Source organism: Rhinopithecus bieti, unplaced genomic scaffold (genome assembly GCF_001698545.2).
Source record: "Rhinopithecus bieti isolate Rb0 unplaced genomic scaffold, ASM169854v2 scaffold_6946, whole genome shotgun sequence".
NCBI lineage: Eukaryota > Metazoa > Chordata > Mammalia > Primates > Cercopithecidae > Rhinopithecus > Rhinopithecus bieti.
The window spans coordinates 737,287-759,402 of NW_016805697.1; the positions used below are offsets into that span (position 1 = coordinate 737,287).

The 22,116-nt window shown below is 41.4% G+C and overlaps 1 protein-coding gene across 3 annotated transcripts in view; it reads left to right on the forward strand.

Annotated features, from left to right (window-relative positions):
* Window positions 1-22,116, forward strand: part of ESCO1 (establishment of sister chromatid cohesion N-acetyltransferase 1) — a 74,417-nt gene that overhangs the window by 12,610 nt on the left and 39,691 nt on the right. For all 3 annotated transcript variants that reach the window (XR_001885881.1, XM_017873529.1, XM_017873528.1), the window contains exons 2-5: window positions 2,209-2,336; window positions 13,872-13,974; window positions 14,632-16,343; window positions 21,593-21,707. Coding sequence is in view for 2 of the 3 variants with exons in the window: in XM_017873529.1 (XP_017729018.1) it covers window positions 14,814-16,343; window positions 21,593-21,707 (1,645 nt within the window). In the remaining variant the exon portion in view is untranslated. The remainder of the gene's footprint in view (window positions 1-2,208; window positions 2,337-13,871; window positions 13,975-14,631; window positions 16,344-21,592; window positions 21,708-22,116) is intronic.

Consider the following 22,116-nt stretch of genomic DNA (forward strand, 5'->3'; position numbering starts at 1 on the left):
ACTGAGTCCAGCAACTTATAAAAATGATAATACACAATGACCAAGTTGCATTTATCCCTGCAGTGTACAGTTGGTTCATCATATGGAAATCAGTATGACACACCATGTTGACAGAATAAAGGAAAGAAACGGACGTTATTACCCCAATAGATGCAGAAAAAAAATCTGACAAAATCCAATATCCTTTCATGATAAAACTGCTAAACAAACTAGAAATAGAAGGGCATCTGTGAAAAATCCACATCTAACATCATACTTAATGGTATGCAAGAGTGAAAGCTTTCCCCCTAAACTTAGGAATAAGATGAAGATACCTGCTCTTGCCACTTCTTTCAACAGTTGAAAGGAGGAGATTTCCACTGGAGGTTCTAGCCAAGGTAGATTGACAAAAGGAAAAGAAATAAAAGGCATCCAGTTTGGAAAGGAAGCAGTAAAACTCTCTGTCTTTGCAGATGACATGGTCTTACATGTAGGAAATCCTAAGAAATTCACATAAAAAACCTATTAGAACTAATTAAATTTAACAATGTTACAGGACACAAGATCAGTTTACAAAAATTAATTTTGTGTATACTGTGATGAACCATCAAAAAAGGAAATTAAGAAAATAATTATTTTAATAAATCAGTATATGGAAGAGATACCTGCATTCCCATGTTCATTGCTGCACTCTTCACAATAGGCAAGACATGGAATCAACCTAAGTAAGTAAGTATTAATCAGCAGATGAATGGATAAAGAAAATGTGGTATGGAATGGAATATTATTCAGCCATAAAAATATGAAATCTTGTCTGCAGCAACATGGATAAAACTGGAAGACATTATGTTGAGTGAAATAGCCAGGCATGGAAAAATTTACTGCATATTCTCGTTCGTATGTGGGAACCACAAAAAAGTTGATCCCATGGAGGTAGAGAGTAGCATAGTGGTTACCAGAGGCTTAAGAAGGGTGTGGGGAGGAGAGGATGGAGAGAAGGTGGTTAATGGTTATAAAAATACAGTTAGAAGGAATAAGTTCTAGTGCTTGGTAGCTCACTAGGGTGACTGTAGTTAATAATTTATTGCATATTTCAAAATAACTAGAAGAGATTTGAAATGTTCGTAATACAAGTAATAAGTGTTTGAGGTGATGAATTATCCCAGTTACCATGATTTGATTATTACATGGTTGTATGTCTGCATCAAAATGTCACATATACCCCAGAAATATGTACAGTCATTATGTATCAATAAAAAAAATTCTTTTAGGCTGCGCTCAGTGGCTCAAACACCTGTAATCCTAGCATTTTGGGAGGCCGAGGTGGGAGAATGGCTTGAGCCCGGGGGGTTTGAGACCAGCTTGGGCAACACAGGGAGACCCCATCTCTACAAAAAATAAAAAAATTAGTCCGGTAAGGTGGCATGCGCCTGTGGTCCCAGCTACCCAGGAGGCTGAGATGGGATGATCACTTGGGGACAGGAGTTTGAGACTTGCCTGGGCAACATAGAGAGACATAGTCTCTCTCTTATTTTTTTTTTTCTGAGACGGAGTCTGGCTCTGTTGCCTAGGTTGGAGTGCAGTGGCGGGATCTTGGCTCACTGCAACCTCCGCCTCCCGGGTTCAAGCAGTTCTTTGCCTCAGCCTCATGAGTAGCTGGGATTACAGACACCTGCCACCACACCCAGCTAATTTTTTGTATTTTTTTAGTAGAGACGGAGTTTCACCATCTTTGCCAGGCTGTTCTTGAACTCCTGACCTCGTGATCCACTCGCCTCGGCCTCCCAAAGTGCTGGGATTACAGCAGTTGTGTAATGTTTTACATATAGTAGTGAAAAATCATCACAGGTTTTTTTTTTTGTTGTTGTTGTTGAGATGGGGGTCTCACTGTGTCACCCAGACTGGATCACAGCTCACTGCCAGCCTCTGTCTCCTTGGGCTCAGGTGATACTCCCACCTCAGCCTCTGAAGTAGCTGGGACTACACATGTGCCACCACACCAGGCTAATTTTTGTATTTTTTGAAGAGACAGAGTTTCATCATGTTGTCCAGGCTGGTCTCAAACTCCTGGGCTCAAGTGATCCTTCCACCTCCACCTCCCAAAGTGCTGCAATTACAGGGGTGAGCCACTGCACCTGACTCGGCCATTTTTTAGTCTAGCTTCGTCTAAGTTGTTTTAATGTATCAATTAATAGTGATATTTTTGTATTCTTATTTTTTTTCCAACAGATTGTCTTTGGCTATAGAGTTGTTTTTTTTTTTAAAGATTAAACATACAGGAAATGATAAGTATCATTCATTAGAAGCATCATCCATCAATCAACTTGAAGAAAAAGGTGATATACTATTTCTTTAAGGTAAGTGGCGTATAATTTTATGATTTAGTATCTTCCAAGATGATTGATCAGTGTGCCAAATATACTTTATATTTTCAGAGAATTTTAACTTACATTTTTATTTTTCAACACGGTTATATGTCTACGTGATAAAACATTTCAGTGGGTATATAGTGAAAAGTAAGCTTTTCTCATACTCCTGGCACTTGGTCTAGTAATTCTCTTGTTTAAACATCATCACTATTATTAGTTGGTGTCTCCTTCCAGATATGTTTTGTGCATAAACAGGCATATGATTCTGTATATTTTCTTCCTTCCACCATCTCCCATTTCTCTCTTTACATAAAGGGAGACATGCTATAATCTCTCTTCTGCACTTTTTTTGGTTTAATAATGTTTCTTAGTCATAGGTTCATATAATGTATATCTCTTTGTTGGACGGCTTTATTAAAGCATAATTTATATATAAGAAACTGCACTCTCTTAAAATTACAATTTGGTAGTTTTTGACAGATTTAAATATTCATGGAATCACCACTACAGTTAAGATAAAGAACATTTCTGTCACCTCCAAAAGTTAATCTCTCTCCACTCTGGATCCCAGGCAATGACTGAGCTGCTTTTTGTCACTGTAGATTAGTTTGCTTTCTCTAGAATTTCTTTTATTTTTTTTTTAGACAGAGTTTCGCTCTGTTGCCCAGCCTGGAGTGCAGTGGCATGATCTCGGCTCACCGTAACCTCTGCCTCCTGGGTTCAAGCGGTTCTCCTGCCTCAGCCTCCTGAATAGCTGCGATTACAGGCATTCGCTACCATGCCTGGCTAATTTTTGTATTTTTAGTAGAGATGGGGTTTCACCATGTTGCCCAGGCTAGTCTCAGGCTCCTGACCTCACATGATCTGCCTGCCTTGGCCCCCCAAAGTGCTGGGATTACAGTGTGAGCCACCCTGCCTGGCCTAGAATTTTTTCTTTCTTTTTTATTTGTGCCTTTATAAGACAGTTTCATGAAAAGTGGAATCATACAGTATGTACTCTTTTGTGTCTAGCTTTTTCATTCAGAATGATTGCAAGATTCATCCATATTGTTTACTATTAGTAGTTTGTTTCTGTTGATTTTGTTGTTGTTGTTTTTGAGACAGAGTCTCACTCTGTCGCCTAGGCTGGAGTACAGTGGCATGATTTCGGCTCACTGCAACCTCCACCTCTTGGGTTCAATCAATTCTCCTGCCTCAACCTCCTGAGTAGCTGGGATTACAGGTGCCCGCCCACTAATTTTTGTGTATTTGTAGAGACAGGGTTTCACTATATTGGCTAGGCTGGTCTCGAACTCCTGACCTCAGGTGACTTGCCCACCTTGGCCCCCCCCAAACTGCTGGGATTACAGGCATGAGCCACTGTGCCTGGCTGTTTCTACTAATTGTTGAATGGTTTCTGTTGATTTTGTTTATCCATTCACCTGACTTTGGGTTGTTTTCACATTTTGGTTATTGTGCATAAAGCTGTTCATTTTCTTTTGTGTATTTGTTTTGTTTGTTTGTTTTGAGATGGAGTCTTACTTGTTTGCCCAGGCTAGAATGCAGTAGTGCCATCTCAGCTCACTGCAACTTAACGCCTCCTGGTTCAAGCAATTCTCCTGCCTCAGGCTTCCGAGTAACTGGGATTACAGATGCCCACTGCCACACCTGACTAATTTTTTTTGTGTGTTTTTAGTAGAGACAAGGTTTTACCATGTTGGTCAGGCTAGTCTCAAACTCCTGACCTCAGGTGATCTGCCTGCGTTGGCCTCCCAAAGTACTGGGATTATAGGAGTGAGCCACCGTGCCCAGCCTCTTTTGTCTATTTAGATACCTAATAGTTTCAGCACCATTTGTTGAAAAGACTTTCTGGGGCCAGGTGCAGTGGCTCACGCCTGTAATCCCAGCACTTTTGGAGGCCGAGGTGGGCCGATCATGAGGTCAGGAGTTCGAGACCAGCCTGACCAACATGGTGAAAACCTGTCTCTAAAAATACGAAATTAGCCAGGCGTGGTGGCGTGCGCTTGTAATCCTAGTTACTCAGGAGGCTGAAGCAGGAGAATCGCTTGAACCCAGGAGGCGGAGGTGCAGTGAGCCAAGATGGTGCCACTTCACTCCAGCCTGGGCGACAGAGGGAGATTCCATCCCCCCCAAAAAAAAGAAAAGAAAAGGCTTTCTTTCCCTCTTTGACTTGTCTTGGCACTTTTGTTGAAAATTAACTGACCATACATGTGTAGTCTGTTTCTGGGTTCTCTTTTCTGTTTTGTTGATCTCTGTGTCTTGTGATTGTTATACTGTGTTGATTTTTGTAGCTGTATAGTAAATCCTGAAATTGGATAGTGTTAGTATTTCAGTTCTGCTTTTTTTAAAAAATATTTTGGTTATTGTACATAGTTTGCATTTTCATACACATTTTAAAATCAGGCTGTCGATTTCTGTATAAAAAGCCTGTGGGAGCCAGGTGTAGTGGTGCATGCCTGTAGTCTTAGCTACTTGGGAGGCTGAGGTAGAAGGATCACTTGAGCCCAGAAGTTTGAGGCTGCAGTGAGTTATGATTACACCACTGCACCCTAGCCTGGGTGACAGAGAGAAACTCTGTCTCTAAATAAAATAAAATAAAATTGGACCTATAGGTCTATTAAAAAGAAAAGCCTGTAGGAATTTTGCCTGGAATTGATTTGAGTCTCAGCTCTACCTTGACGTGATTGCATGGTATTCTGTTATACAAATGTATCATCAATTCTTTTTTTTTTTTTTTTTTGAGACGGAGTCTCGCTCTGTTGCCCAGGCTGGAGTGCAGTGGCCAGATCTCAGCTCACTGCAAGCTCCGCCTCCCAGGTTCACACCATTCTCCTGCCTCAGCCTCCTGAGTAGATGGGACTACAGGCGCCCGCCACCTCGCCCGGCTAGTTTTTTGTATATTTTAGTAGAGACAGGGTTTCACCATGTTAGCCAGGATGGTCTCGATCTCCTGACCTCGTGATCCGCCCGTCTCGGCCTCCCAAAGTGCTGGGATTACAGGCTTGAGCCACCGTGCCCGGCCTCATCAATTCTATAAACAGTGTTAGAGTGATGGTTGTTTGTTGGGCGGGGATTTCAATCTTTGTTGAAACATTGTTGCAATGAGTTTTGTAGCTGCATGTGTCTTGTGCACTTGTGCAAGTATAACTGTAATATAAAGTCCTGGAAATGAAACTGTTTTTGTTTTTTGAGACAGAATTTCGCTCTTGTTGCCCAGGCTGGAGTGCAACAGTGCGATCTTGGCTCACTGCAATCTCTGCCTCCTGGCTACAAGCGATTCTCCTTTCTCAGCCTCCCAAGTAGTGGGATTACAGGCATGCACCTCCATGCCTGGCTAATTTTGTGTGTTTTTAGGAGAGATGGGGTTTCTCCTTGTTGGTCAGGCCGATCTTGAACTCCCGACCTCAGGTGATCTGCCTGCCTTGGCCTCCCAAAGTGCTGAGATTGCAGGTGTGAGCCATTGCGTCAGGCCTGAAATGAAACTTTGAAAATTAGCATTTATAATTTTGATAGGTGGACTGTCCTGCATAGACATTGAATCACTTTTAGTAATGTAAGGTACCTGACACAAATATTTACCAAGAGTGTATTGTTAAACTTCTTGATCTTTGGCCAGTCTGATAGGTGAAAAATGATATTTTGTGCTGGTTTTTTTTTTTTTTTTTTTTGAGACAGAGTCTTGTTCTGTCGCCCAGGCTGGAGTGCAGTGACCGGATCTCAGCTCACTGCGAGCTCCGCCTCCTGGGTTTATGCCATTCTCCTGCCTCAGCTACCCGAGTAGCTGGGACTACAGGCGCCCGCCACCTCGCCCGGCTAGTTTTTTTGTATTTTTTAGTAGAGACCAGGTTTAACCGTATTAGCCAGGATGGTCTCGATCTCCTGACCTCATGATCCGCCCGTCTCGGCCTCCCAAAGTGCTGGGATTACAGGCTTGAGCCACCGCGCCCGGCCTATGTTGGTTTTAATTTGTATTATTATCTTGTTATCTATTATACCAGCCATTTATAGTTTTTTCCCTGTAAATATATTTTGGTTATTAGCTTTTGCTATTTCTTGCCAGTATTTTTCCTCAGTTTTGCCCTTCAAACTTGGCTTCTGAATTTTATGACAAGGCTTAAAAGGCCTTTCTCACTGTTAAAACAAATATTTAAGGATTTCCTGGCCAGACAAGGTGGCTCATGCCTGCAATGTAAGCACTTTGGGAGGCCGAGGCGGGAATATCACCTGAGGCCAGGAGTTCGAGACCAGCCTGGCTAACATGGTGAAACCCCATTTCTACTAAAAATACAAAAAATTACCCGTACGTGGTGGTGCACACCTATAATCCTAGCTACTCGGGAGGCTGAGGTGGGAGAATCGCTTGAACCCAGAAGGTGGAGGATGCTGTGAGCCAAGATTGCACCATTGCACTCCAGCTTGGGTAATGAGCGAAACTCCATCTCAAAAAAAAAAAAAAAAAAAAAAAAAAAAAAAAAGATTTTCCCATACTTAGCTTTGTTTTAATGTTTTATTTTAAATGATTAAAACATTTTTCTTGAACATTTCTTATTCTTTTTTTTTTTTTTTTTTTTTGAGACGGATCAGTCTCGCTTCTGTCGCCCAGGCTGAGTTCAGTGCGCCCGATCTCGGCTCGCTGCAGAACTCTGCCACCCGGGTTCCTGCCATTCTCCTGCCTCAGCCTCCCGAGTAGCTGGGACTACAGGCACCCGCCATCTCGCCCGGTTAGTTTTTTGTATTTTTTAGTAGAGACGGGGTTTCACCGTGTAGACCAGGATGGTCTTGATCTCCTGACCTCGTGATCCACCCGTCTCGGCCTCCCAAAGTGCTGGGATTACAGGCTTGAGTCACCGCGCCCGGCCCATTTTCTTATTCATAAACTAGAATAGGTTACCTGGATGGTTACCCAGTTTTTCTAACACAAATTAATTAACTCATTAATTAATTTATTTATTGGAGATGGGTTCTCTCTTGCCCAGGCTGGAGTGTAGTGGCATAATCACGGCTCACTGAAGCCTTGATCTCCCAGGCTTAAGCGATCCATCCATCTCATCTTCCTGAGTAGCTGGGACTACAGTTACACACCACGCCTGGCTGATTTTTTTTTTTTTTTTTTTTTGAAGTATAGATGAGATCTCACTGTGTTGCCCAGTCTGGTCTCAAACTCTGATTAATAAATTTTTCTTTGAGATGGAATCTTGCTATGTTGACCAGGCTAGTGTCAAACTCCTGGGCTCAAGCTATCCTCCTGCCTCATCTCTGGAGTAGCTGTTATTACAGGTGTGTGTGCCCAGCTAACCGCAATTGTTGAGTAATCTTTTTTCATTAGTTTGAAATGAATGAAATGAATACCACCTTTATAAGTACTAAATTCCCTGATGGATTAGGGCCTATTTTTATTTTTGTTTCATTTATTTGTTTTTTGAGATAGAGTCTTGCTCTGTCGCCCAGGCTGGAGGGCAATGGTACCATCTCACCTCACTGCAACCTCTGCCTCCTGGGTTCAAGCAATTCTCCTGCCTCAGCCTCACGAGTATCTGGCATTACAGGCGCCCACCACCATGCCCAGCTAATTTTGTATTTCAGGCCTGTTTTTAGAATCTGTTTTGTTCTGTTAATCTCTACAAATTGGTATGTTGGAACTAAACTGTTAAATATTACAGCTAAGTGTATTTTAATATTAGTGTAAATCTCCCGTTTTTTTGTTTTTTGAGACAGATTCTCACTCTGTCGCCCAGGCTGGAGTGCAGTGACGCGATCTCGGCTCACTGCAAGCTCCACCTCCTGGGTTCACGTCATTCTCCTGCCTCACTGCCTCAGCTTCCCTAGCAGCTGGGACTACAGGCGCCCGCCACCATGCCCAGCTAATTTTTTTTGTATTTTTAGTAGTTGCCGGGTTTCACCATGTTAGCCAGGATGGTGTCGATCTCCTGACCTTGTGATCAGCCTGCCTTGGCCTCCCAAAGTGCTGGGAATACAGGTGTGAGCCACTGCGCCCGGCCTACCATGTTATTTTTATTTATTTATTTTTTTGAGACGGAGTCTCGCTCTGTCGCCCAGGCTGGAGTGCAGTGGCTGGACCTTGGCTCACTGCAAGCTCCGCCTCCCGGGTTTATGTCATTCTCCTGTCTCAGCCTCTGAGTAGCTGGGACTACAGGCGCCCACCACCTCACCCGGCTAGTTTTTTGTATTTTTTAGTAGAGACGGGGTTTCACCATGTTCACCAGCATGGTCTCGATCTCCTGACCTCGTGATCCGCCCGTCTCAGCCTCCCAAAGTGCTGAGCCTCCCAAAGTGGTTACGGGGCGGTAACCGCGCCCGGCTACCGTGTTATTTTTTAAGTTGATTTTTGTGTGTGCTTGTGCACATTTGTGCATGTCTGTGTACGTTTGTGCATGTCTTTGTACGTTTGTGCATGTCTGTGTATTGCTATAAATGGCATGTGGTATTTTCTGTTATGTATTTCATCTTATTGTTTATATAGTTAGAGCTTTGCTTGCTGAATTTAATGGAAGACTTGTGCAATTCCATAAAACATGATACTTGGTTTTGGTTTGTGCATTCTGAAACCTGATGATAATAAGGAAAATATATTTGAAAATATCCTCAGTTCATTAACTGCCAGGTCATTCCTTTTATTGGCATGAGTAGACAATCAAGAGTGACTGTGTATCTGTATTATCAATAGTAATTCTTGGCCGGGTGTGGTGGCTCGTGCCTGTAATCCTAGCACTTTTTTTTGGGAGGCTGAGGCAGGCAGATTGCCTGGGCTCAGGAGGTCGAGACCAGCCTGGGCAACACCGTGAAACTCTGTCTCTACTAAAATACAAAAAATTAGCTGGGCGTGAGTAAAAAATTACTCACAAAAAATAATTCTTTTTTTTTTTTTTTTGAGATGGAGTTTCGCTCTTGTTGCCCAGGCTGGAGTGCAGTGGCGCCATCTCAGCTTACTGCAACCTCCGCCTCCTGGGTTCAGGAGATTCTTCTGCCTCAGCCTCCCGAGTAGCTGGGATTACAGGTATGCGCCACCATGGCCAGCTAATTTTGTATTTTTAGTACAGATGGGGTTCCTCCATGTTGGTCAGGCTAGTCTCGAACTCCTGACCTCAGGTGATCTGCCTGCCTTGGTGACTCATGCCTGTAATCCCAGCACTTTGGGAAGCCGAGGCAGTTGGATTACCTGAGGTCAGGAGTTCGAGATCAGCCTGACCAATACACTGAAACCCCATCTCTACTAAAAATACAAAAAACATTAGCCGGGTGTGGTGGCACGTGCCTGTAATCCCAGCTACTCAGGAGGCTAAGGCAGGAGAATTGCTTGAACCCGGGAGACAGGTTGCAGTGAGCCAAGATTGCGCCACTGCACTCCAGCCTGCGCAACAGAGTGAGAAAATAAAATAAAAAAAAAATAAATAAATGTTTTCATCCATTGTTCTAGGTACTCTTAGGTCCCCTCCCTGCTTTGTGTGTGCGTGCGTGTGTGTGTGTGTGTGTGTGTGTGTGTGTGTGTGTGTGTGTGTCAGTGTGTCAGAATCTCGCTGTATTGCCCAGGCTGGAGTACAGTGAGTGGCATGATCTCGGCTCACTGCAACCTCTGCCTCCTTGGTTCAAACTATTTTCCTGCCTCAGCCTCCTGAGTAGCTGGGATTACAGGTGCCTGCCTCCATGCCCAACTAATTTTTTTGTATTTTTAGTAGAGACAGGGTTTCACCATGTTGGCCAGGCCGGTCTTGAACTCCTGACCTCGTGATTCACCTGCCTCGGCCTCCCAAAGTGCTGGGATTATAGACATGAGCCACTGTGCCTGGCCCCATTTTTTTGTTTTTGTTTTTTAAAGAGATGGTGTCTTACTTTGTCACTCAGTCTGGAGTGCAGTGGCATGATCATAGTTCACCGCAGCCTCAGACTCCAGAGCTCATGTCATCCTCCTGCCTCAGCCTCCTGAGTAGCTGGGCCTGTCTGTAGGCATGTGCTACCATGCTCAGCTTACTGGAACATTTTTTTGGCCAGGTACAGTGGCTCATGCCTGTAATCCTAGGACTTTAGGAGGCCAACGTGCGTGGATCACTTGAAGTCAGGAGTTTGGGACCGGCTTGGCCAACATGGTGAAACTCCATCTCTACTAAAAATACAAAAAAGGCCAGGCGCAGTGGCTCATGCCTGTAATTGCAGCACTTTGGGAGGCTGAGGCAGGCAGATCATGAGGTCAGGAGTTCAGGACCAGCCTGGCCAACGTGACGAAACCTGATCTCTACTAAAAAGACAGAAAAATTAGCCGGTCGTGGTGGCACGTGCCTGTAATCCCAGCTACTCAGGAGGCTGAGGCAGGAGAATCACTTGAACCCAGGAAGTGGAGGTTGTAGTAAGCCGAGATCGTGCCACTGCACTCCAGCCGGGGCAACAGAGTGAGACTCCATCTTGGTGGGGGGGGGGGGGGAAGTAGGAAGGGGGGGGGGTGCCTGCCTGGAGTTCCCCGTGGTTAGGAGGCTAAGGCACGAGAATTGCTTGAACTTGGGAGGTGGAGGTTGCAGTGAGCTGAAATTGTGCCGCTGCATTCTATCCTGAACAACAAAGCGAGACTCTGTCTCAAAAAAATTTTTTTTTTCTTTTCTTTTCTTTTTTTTTTTTTTGTGTGATCTTACTCTGTTACTCAGGCTGGTCTGGAACTTTTGGCCTCAAGTGATCCTCCTGCCTCAGCTTCCCAGAGTAGCTGGGATTATAGATGTGCCACTGCACCTGGCAGTCTTGACCCTTTTAATCTGGAAACTCATGTCATTCAGGTCTAGGAAAATTTCTTGAGTTCTTGATTTTTGTTTTTTTTTTTCCACAGTGCTTTTTTTCTGTTCCCTGAAAGGTCCAGTTAATGGCCTGTTGGACCTCATCGCTTGTCCTCTAATTTTCCTATTTTTTTTCTCCCATGTGCCATCTTAGTCATTTTGATGTACTTTATAGGAGAGCTCCTTATCTTTACCTTCTGATGTGTCTGTTGACTTTTTCATTGTTTTCTGTAGTGTTTTTAATTTTCAAGAGTTCTTTTTTGTATGCTGTTCTTGTATATCTGTTTCATGACAAATTAGCTTATTTTTAGTTTTTGTCTCTAATTTTTTCTTCAAAGCTACTTTTTCCTGTTTTTTCTTCATATGAAGGTTTTTCTTGTGTTTGTGGTGATTCTTGTTTAACTGCTCATGGTTAAAAGTGGTTGGAAATTGTGTGTATTTGGATGGTGCAGTGACAGGTAGACTCCTGACTATAGGGTGTGTGTTTGTGTTTGTGCCTTAGTGATTATAGGTAGATGTTATCAGTATTTTTAGGTATTTTCTCTAGGGCTTGCCAAATTCAGTAGTACTCATCTTCAGAACACAATATTTCCATTTCCTTAGTAGAAGGTATATGCTTGGAGCCTCTAGGAGCCTTGGTGAGTAAGTAAAGAGGGTTTTGAATGTACAGAGTGGGTTTCAGCAATCAGTGTGTATATTCCTATTTATTTCTTCTGTTATCAGTGTGATACTTCCATCCTCAACTGTGCCTGTTGAGCCTGCAGACCTCCTAGAGATTTATACCTCTAGCCTTCTGAGTGCTAGTAATGGGAATGGCAATCTGGGAGTCTATCTGCTTTTTTCTTTTTTTGTGTGTGGAATGGAGTCTAGCTCTGTCGCCCAGGCTAGAGTGCAGTGGTTCGATCTCGGCTCACTGCAAGCTCCACCTCCCAGATTCAAGCAATTCTCCTGCCTTAGCCTCCCCAGTAGCTAGTACTACAGGTGCGTTGCCACCATGCCGAGCTAAGTTTTTGTATTTTTAGTAGAGACAGGGTTTCACCGTGTTAGCCAGGATGGTCTCGACCTCCTGACCTTGCAATCTACCTGCCTCAGCCTCCCAAAGTGCTGGGATTACAGGTGTGAACCACCACGCCTAGCCTGTTTTTTTTTTTTTTTTTTTTTTTTTTAAAGACGGAGTCTTACTCTTGTTGCCCAGGGTGGAGTGCAATGGCACGATCTGAGTTCACTGCAGCCTCTGCCTCCCAGGTTCAAGTGATTCTCCTGCCTCAGCCTCCTGAGCAACTGGTATCACAGGCATGCACCACTACGCCCAGCTAATTTTTTTGTATTTTTGGTAGAGATAGGGTTTCACCATGTTGGCCAGGCTAGTCTTGAGCTCCTGGCCACAAGTGATTCGCCTGCCTCGACCTCCCAAAGTGCTGGGATTACAGGCGTGAGCCACTGTGCCCAGCCCTATCTGCTTTTTTGAGTCCCATTTTCTTGTTTTTTTTTTTTTTTTGAGACAAGAGTCTCGCTCTGTTGCCCAGGCTGGAGTGCAGTGGCACGATCTCAGCTCACTGCAACCGCCGCCTCTGGGTTCAGGTGATTCTCCTGCTTCAGCCTCCCGAGTAGCTGGGATTACAGGCACCCACCACCATGCCTGGCTAATTTTTGTATTTTTGGTAGAGTTTCATCGTCTTGGCCAGGCTGGTCTTGAACTCCTGACCTCATGATCCACCTGCCTTGGCCTCCCAAAGTGCTGGGATTACAGGTGTTAGCCACCATGCCCGGCCTTTTGAGTCCCATTTTCATCCCCATCTCTATGGAGTCCGATACTGCCAATTCCTGAGTCTTGGGGTATAAATAGATCTTCTTCTCAGCTTTCCACATTTCTACCTGAAGATTCAGATTTTCTTGATTCTACTAAGTCAGTTATTTGTCCTTCTCTGTAGCATCTGTACTTCTAAATTTTTATAACGTACTCACTTGTTCTGTATCCTTTGGGTTTATGGCTTTGTCTTGGCTTTTTATTTAACGTATTTTTAGAGATGGGGTCTCACTCTTTTGTCCAGGTTTGAGTGCACTGGCATGATTATAGCTTACTGCAACCTTCAACTCTTGGGCTCAAACAATCCTATCTCAGTCTCCCAAGTAACCTGGATTGTGGGTGCATGCCACAATGCCTGGCTAATTTTTAATTTTTGTAGAGACAGAATCTTGCTGTGTTCTCCAGGCTGGTCACAAACTCTAGGCTTTAAGCGATCCTTCTTCCTCAGCCTCTGGAGTTGCTAGGATTACAGGTGTGAGCCACCACAACTGGGTTTTGTTTTAGTTCCTCTATTGCTTTTTTTTCCAGTAGGGTTTGAATGGAAATAGAGGTAAATGTGTGTGCTTAAATCTTCCTTCTTTGACTGTATTTCGGTCTTTTTCTATGTATATAGTTATCTATGTGCATTGTTTTTTCCCCCACATAGGATTTTACTTTATTGGTTTAGCCCATTTTATTCTTATGTTATGAATTGTTTTTTGTCTTTTAAAACTTTTTTTTTCACAATATAAATGAGTGCCTACTAGTCCATTGGCTGCATATAGTTGACTGCAAGTTAGAAATACTAAAATTAAATGCTCTGTGTAATGTGAGCTCTGAGGAAATAATGACTAATGGTAGGACAGGATGAAATTATGGAGTGTTATATTTGATGAGAGCTGAATGGATGATTACATCTTTCCTTTGTCCTTTTAAACATTAAAAAAGCCCTTTTTCTTTCAGGTGCTGTGTGATGTGTTAAGAGCATATTATAAGGAATGGTTTTGTCTAATTTTCATGAGTTATGGTGGCTGAGACATCGAGTCTATGTTGTGGGGCAAAAACTGTAAGTAAACCTCAAGGAATACACTGATTTTTAACTATTCTATGCTTATATAAGACAAGTTATTGATTATTCATGGGAATATACTTGGGATACTTTGTTCTGTTAGCCTTAAGGGTACAGACTAGATATTTCAAAAGGAGGAGTTAGCTTTTATTTAAATCAAGGTTATTTCTGTGTAGTATTAGCATTGCCATATTTCATAGGTTGTACGTACAAAACTTTATTTTTTTGGTTTTTTAATCTTTTCAGAAATGCCAGCACAAAAGGAAATCTATGTTTAATAGAATATTTTATTGAACAAAGGAGGTTAGATTAAGAACTGCAAACCAAACAGACTCAGCAAACAAGAAAGAAACGTGTTAGCCATAAGACATGTTCAAGTGCAACGAAGTCCAGTATACTGTAGACTCAGAAGCAAAAGAGTTTTTTTTTTCAAAAATTATCAAAAACGGTCACTGATAAAAACTCCTTAATAGGGCTAGGCCTGAAACCAAAATTAACTAAAAAATTAACAAAACAGATCGAACCTGAATTAATTTTCTTTTCATAAAAAAACTTGTTAAAATAATCAAATTAAATTTTCCTCAAATTTTATTACCTTGTCCAAAGTAAAGCAAGTATCTTTTAGCATTCATGCCAGCTTTTCTCATGTTCTAGGAATGACAGAAACCTTACTTGAAGCAAACTAGTATTTTTGTTGAAAATGTGTATCAGCATCAGTTAAAGTTGATTTTTCAGACCTGCTCCTCAGTAATAATACTAGCTAATCAGCATTCACGCCTACCAGGACACAAAAATCCTCTTCAAAATTACTCAGAAAAGAAAGTCATTACTCAGGAATGATGTCCATTCAGGAGAAATCAAAAGAGAATTCCTCCAAAGTTACTAAAAAAAGTGAAGATAAGAATTCAGAAACAGAAATTCAGGATTCTCAAAAGAATCTAGCAAAAAAATCAGGTCCAAAAGAGACTACAAAATCACAGGCTAAATCTTCCAGTGAAAGTAAAATACATCAGCCAGAGTTGGAAACACGCATGAGTACAAGGTCATCAAAGGCAGCGTTTAGTGATAAAGCTACCAAATCCGTTAATAAAAATACAGTGACTGTGAGGGGACATTCACAAGAATCTACAAAAAAGAAATTATCTCAGAAAAAATTCGTACATGAAAACCCTAAAGCAAATGAACAGCTTAACCGGAGATCACAAAGGCTACAACAATTAACAGAGGTTTCAAGAAGGTCTTTACGCAGTAGAGAAATTCAGGGTCAAGTTCAAGCAGTTAAACAGAGTTTGCCACCAACTAAAAAAGAGCAGTGTAGCAGTACTCAGAGTAAATCTAGTAAAACAAGTCAGAAACATGTGAAGAGAAAAGTACTGGAAGTAAAACCTGACTCTAAAGAAGATGAAAATCTAGTAATTAATGAAGTAATAGATTCCCCCAAAGGGAAAAAACGCAAGGTAGAACATCAGACAGCTTGTGCTTGTAGTTCTCAGTGTGTACAAGGATCTGAAAAGTGTCCTCAGAAGACTCCTAGAAAAGAGGAAGCGAAACCTGTGCCTGTAACTTCTGAGGTGAAAAGATCAAAAATGGCTGCTTCAGTGGTCTCAAAAAAGAATGAGATAAAGAAGTCGGTTCATACACAAGTGAATACTAACACAACACTCCCAAAAAGTCCACAGCCATCAGTGCCTGAACAAAGTGATAATGACCTGGAGCAAGCAGGAAAGAGCAAACGAGGTAGTATTCTCCAGCTCTGTGAAGAAATTGCTGGTGAAATTGAGTCAGATAATGTAGAGGTGAAAAAGGAATCTTCACAAATGGAAAGTGTAAAGGAAGAAAAGCCCACAGAAATAAAATTGGAAGAGACCAGTGTTGAAAGACAAATACTTCATCAGAAGGAAACAAATCAGGATGTGCAATGTAATCGTTTTTTCCCAAGTAGAAAAACAAAGCCTGTGAAATGTATACTAAATGGAATAAGTAGTTCAGCCAAGAAGAACTCCAACTGGACTAAAATTAAACTCTCAAAATTTAACTCTGTGCAGCACAATAAGTTGGACTCTCAAGTTTCCCCTAAATTAGGCTTATTACGAACCAGTTTTTCACCACCAGCTTTAGAAATGCATCATCAAGTGACTCAAAGTACATTTTTAGGGACAAAGCCACATGATGGAAATATAACTTGCCAGCAGGAAGAAATGAAAGAAACTAATTCTCAAGAAGTGAAAATTAATGATATTACAGTAGAAATTAATAAAACCACAGAAAGGGCTCCTGAAAATTGTCATTTGGCTAATGAGATAAAACCTTCTGACCCACCATTGGATAATCAGATGAAACATTCTTTTGATTCAGCATCAAATAAGGTAATCTTTTTATTATGCACAATAGAGGTGCCTAAATATTTTCTGTAAGAAATGTCTATAACATTTTAGTATAAGAACCAAGTCATAAAAGTTTGAAGAGTCATTTGTTAAGGTCTCCTATTAAGTTGTTAGCGAGAGTTTTATTAACCCAGTCTTGTTGTGATAGAACTTTAGATGTCTCACATTTACTTGGGGTGCTTCTCATTGTTTCCTCATTTTACTCTTCATTTTATTTTATGTAAGCATAAGCCTGGTGAATTCCAGCTTTTCTTTTAAATTTAATACACTGATTTTCCTATTAATTATAACCATAGAAAGTACATTTCTTAGGGACTACTTTTTTTTTTTTTTTTTTGAGATGGAGTTTTGCTCTTGTTCCCCAAGCTGGCGTGCAATGGCGCGATCTTGGCTCACCGCATCCTCCGCCTCCCTCATTCAAGCCATTCTCCAGCCTCAGCCTTCCGAGTAGCTGGGATTACAGGCATGCACCACCATGCCTGACTGATTTTGTATTTTTAGTAGAGAAGGGGTTTCTCCATGTTGATCAGGCTGGTCTCGAACTCGCGACCTCAGGTGATCCATCCACCTCGGCCTCCCAAAGTGCTGGGATTACAGGCGTGAGCCACTGCACCTGGCCTTTAGGGACTACTTTTGACCTAAATATTAAAATTAATTTCAACTAGGACTAAACAGCCTTTTTTCCTACTGGATATAACTTAAAAGTTAAACATCTTTAAGGAGATTACTTGTGTGGCTGTTATGAATAGTTGGCAAGTAGAATGTCTGAGAGGTATAAATAATTCAGTCTTCAGCCTAAGAATAAAATTGTAGTGGCCAAGACTCTGAAATGGAAAAGTAAATTGAAAACCAGAATCTTGTATCTGAAATAAATTTTGATTATCTAAGAAAGTAGTTTTAAACTTTATGAAAGCAGCTGAGCCCTTTTCTTTCTAAAATAAATTATATGTAGGCTACTAATACATAAAACCAATAAGCAGAAATTTTATATGCATAGAACCCTGGAACTCTAACATACATCTAACTCATTTATTTGTACTATTTAATTTTATAATGAGAAAACTTGAGAGTGGAATGTGATTTAGGCAACTTGTTTGGAGGCACAAATAGAATTAGGATCCAGGTGTTCTAATTCTTAGCCCAGCATTCTTTCTAAAACAACATACTCTGAACATTAGAAATCATTTGAGCAAAAAAAGTCATCATGAATAGAGAAAAAAGTCAAATCACTTCAAAGTTTTGCAAGTGATTTAAAGTTCTCTTTTGAGACATTTTGTCTAGGAGCAAATGTGAGTTAGGAGTCTGGGCTTTATTCCAGAAGGCATGAAAATAGATCAGTGTCTATTATTTTTCTTAAAGGGAGAAGACACCATATTGTACTCTCAGATTTTATTTTCTGTGTAGATAGGAGTGCAAGCATCAATTAAAAGATGATTGTTCAGAGAGATTTTACCAGTCAGTGATAGTAATTAGAAATAAGTAGTGAGTTGTAGTATGAGTAATAAGTGTGGCTTCTTGCAGAGATGTAGTGGCTTTTTATTCAGGATTGTGTCTCCAGATACAGTTGGAGAGTGTGTCTTCTAACTCCTTGCTGCATAAATGCCTGTTAGAACTCAGAAGGCAGACAGTTTATGGAGAGTATATTGATGGATATGAAATCTAATTCATTCCTTTGTAGTAAACTGTGCTAGAATAAAGATGCTTACGTAGACCACATTATTTTGACCTTTGATAACATTGCTTTTACTGAAAGATACTTTGAATTTATGCAGCCCCTCTGTTTGGAGGAACATTATAAGAAACCATCCTGCTGGGCTTGGTGGCTCATGCCTGTAATCCCAGCACTTTTGGGAGGCTGAGGCTGTTGGATCACCTGAGGTCAGGAGTTGGAGACCATCCTGGACAACATGGTGAAACCCCATCTCTACTAAAAATACAAAAAATTAGCTGGGTGTGGTGGTGCGCACCTGTAATCCCAGCTACTCAGGAGGCTGAGGCAGAAGAATCATTTGAACCTGGGAGGCAGAAGCTGCAGTGAGCTGAGATCACGCCGCTATACTCCAGCCTGGGTGACAGAGTGAGACTCTGTCTCCAAAAAAAAAAAAAAAAATCCGAAGAAACTTGCTGCTATGTTAAAAATCTTATGATTTGAAATTCTAGAATATTGCAAACATTTAGAATATAGCAGAGATTAACATTACTCTCATATGTCTACCACCCAGATTTGACAAAAGTTAACATTTAAAAAACATTACCAAAAATCCTTTAAAGTTACAAAAGGTACATTACAGGTGTAGTTGAAGACTGCAACTCATTTTTTTTTTGAAACAGAGTCTCACTCTGTCGCCCAGGCTAGAGTGCAGTGGTGCATCTTGGCTCACTGCAAGCTCCACCTCCTGGGTTCACGCCATTCTCCTGCCTCATCCTCCCGAGTAGCTGAGACTACAAGTGCCCGCCACCATGCTGGGCTAATTTTTTGTATTTTTAGTAGAAACGGGGTTTCACCGTGTTAGCCGGGATAGTCTTGATCTCCAGACCTTGTGATCCACCCAACTCGGCCTCCCAAAGTGCTGGGATTACAGGCGTGAGCCACCGCGCCGGTCAAAGACTGCAATTCTTTATTCCATTTACCTGACTCCCCATAGTTAAATGTGCTCCTAAAGTGGATGTAGATCTTTTCAGTTTTTATTTCTGTGATTTTATGTGTATATAAATTCATAAAGAATACTTAGCTTTGTTTGTGTTTCAGTGTTTTACAAAATACTAACGTATATATTTTGTAACTTAACTTTATGTAATCAACATTATATTAGATGCTTATTGATACATGGGTATTTTAAAAACTGTATAGGAATATACCACACGTTTATCTTTTCCTCTATGAAAAGACTTTCAGCTTGGGTCATACACTGTAGCTCATGCTTGTAATCCCAGCATTTGGGAGGTTGAGGTGGGAGGATCTCTTGAACCCAGGAGTTTTAGACCAGTTTGAGCAACATGGTGAGACTCCATCTCTACAAAATAATTTAAAAATTATCTAGGAGTGGTAGTGTGTGCCTATGGGCCCAGCTAGTTGGGAGGCTGAGGCAGGAGGACTTCTTGAGCCCAGGAGGTTGAGGCTGCAGTGAGCTGTGATCATTTCACTGCATTCCAGTCTGGGTGACAGAGTGAGACTCTATCTCAAAAGAAAAAGAAGACTTTCACCTTTCAGATTGTTTCCAATTATTTTTCACTAATCTCAACATTTTGACCACTGTCACAGAGTGATCAGGAAATGTGACCATATTGGTTCAGGACATATTTGAGTGTCTGCTATGTTCAAGGTGCTGTGCTAGGGGTATAGAACATGGGTAGGTTTCCTGCCCTTAAGGAGCTTCCATTTCCGTTTCCCTGAGATAGCCGCTATTGATGGAGTTTGGAGTATTTTTTTCTTTTTTGAGACGGAGTCTTGCTCTGTAGCCAGGCTGGAGTGCAGTGGTGTGATCTTGGCTCACTGTAACCTCTGCCTCCCGGGTTCAAGTGATTCTCTTGCCTCAGCCTCATGAATAACTGGGACCGCCACCACACCCAGCTAATTTTTTTTTTTTTTGAGATGAAGTCTCACTCTTGTCTCCCAGGCTGGAGTGCAGTGGTATGATCTCAGCTCACTGCAACCTCTGCTTCTCGGGTTGAAGTGATTCTCCTGCCTCAGCCTCCCGAGTAGCTGGGATTACAGGCGCCTGCCACCATGCCCAGCTTATTTTTGTATTTTTAGTAGAGATGGGGTTTCACCATGTTGGCAAGGCTGGCCTCGAACTCCTGACCTCAGGTGATCCGCCTGCCTGGACCTCCCAAAGTGCTGGGATTACAGGCGTGAGCCACCATACCCAGCCCCATGCCCAGCTAATTTTTTTGTATTTTTAGTAGAGACAGAGTCTCACCATGTTGGCCAGGATGGTCTCGATCCCTTGACCTCATGATCCACCCGCCTTGGCCTCCCAAAAGTGCTGGGATTACAGGCGTGAGCCACCATGCCCGGCCTGAAGTAATTTTTTTTTGTTATTTACTAATTGAGTATCTGCTTTGGCAAGGTTCTGAATTAGAGGCTATTGGGAATAAAAAGGTAAATATAATATGGTTGTTGCTTTTAAGATTTATAGGTAAGTCAGACACAAATAACTGATTGAAAATAAAAAGTGATAAGCACAGGAAAGAGATTTAGACAAAGTAGATGAAGAACAGGTAGAGAAGACTGGGAAAGGCTTTATGGAAGAGGAGCAATGAGTTGAATTTATACAGGGGGAAAGGTATTCTGGATCAACACTATCCAGTAGGAATATAAGTGAGCCACATACATGATTTAAAATTATCTGGTAGCCACATTAATGGAGTAAAGAGAAATAGATAAAATTAATTTTAGTATCTTTTATTTAACCTGTTTTTTTTTTTTTGGAGATGGAGTCTAACTTTGTCGCCCAGGCTGAAGTGCAGTGGCACTATCCTGGCTCACTGCAACCTCTGCCTCCCGGGTTCAAGTGATTCTCCTGCCTCAGCCTCCCGAGCAGCTGGGGTTACATGTGCCTGCCATCATGCCCAGCTAATTTTTGTATTTTTAGTAGCGATGCAGTTTCACTGTTGGTCAGGCTGGTCTCGAACTCTTGACCTCAAGTGATCAGTCCACCCTGACCTCCCAAAGTGCTGGGATTATAGGCATGAGCCACTGTGCCCGGTCAGGTGCTTAAGTTTTCAAAATCTGGTGTGATTTATGCTGTCAGCACATCTCAAGTGATACCACATTTTAAGTGCTCACTAGTTAGACGTGGGAGTGATGACCATATTGGACATTCTAGTCTAGACAGACAAAACTTGGAAAAAAGGTATAGAGCCAGGAAACTATTGAATATATATGTGGGAGAGGTATTTCCTTTTTTTGAGGTAGGATCTCACTATGTTGTCCAGGCTGGCTTCAAACCCCTGGGATTAAGTGATCCTCCCCTTTTAGTGAGCCTTCTTAGTAGCTGGGACAACAGGCATGCACTGCTGTACCTTGTTTTTAAATTTAGCATGAAGGTTAATAATGGGCTCTGATGCTGAGAGGGTAGCTTGTAGCAAGATCATGGGAAGACTTCATGTCTATATGAATTACTCCAAATAAAAAGTATCTTAAATTTTTTTAGTATGCTAAAATTTACTGAAAGTGTATTTAGATAAAACCCAAAGTTGATGTAAAATTTTGAATTATATGTGTTCAGAATTTCAGCCAATGTTTGGAATCCAAGCTAGAAAACAGTCCAGTGGAAAATGTTACTGCTGTTTCAACTCTGCTCAGTCAAGCAAAAATTGATACAGGAGAGAATAAATTTCCAGGTAATACTTTGGAAATATTATTTGGATTTCATAGTCTTCAGTGACGTTTTTGTCAGTATTACAGAAAATGTTATATACCAAATAGGGTTGTGACATTCTTTTAACCATTGCTATATTTTCATATATGTGATTATCATGACTATCACCCATTGTTTCAGAATTACTTCTGTTGATTGGTTTGTTTAAAGTACCTAAGTACTACCCTTTGACTCTCTACCAAAGTTCTTTTATTTTTTTAAAGTTAACTTTTATTTGTGACTCACTTTCTTGAGAAGTGTTCCTTAATGAATTGCATAAAATAGTGGTAGCAGCTTATTTCTTAAGTAGTTTATTATTTGTGCTCTACCATTTCGGGTTCTTTTTTTTTTTTTTTTTTTTTTTTTTTTTTTTTTTTTTTTTTTTTTTTTTT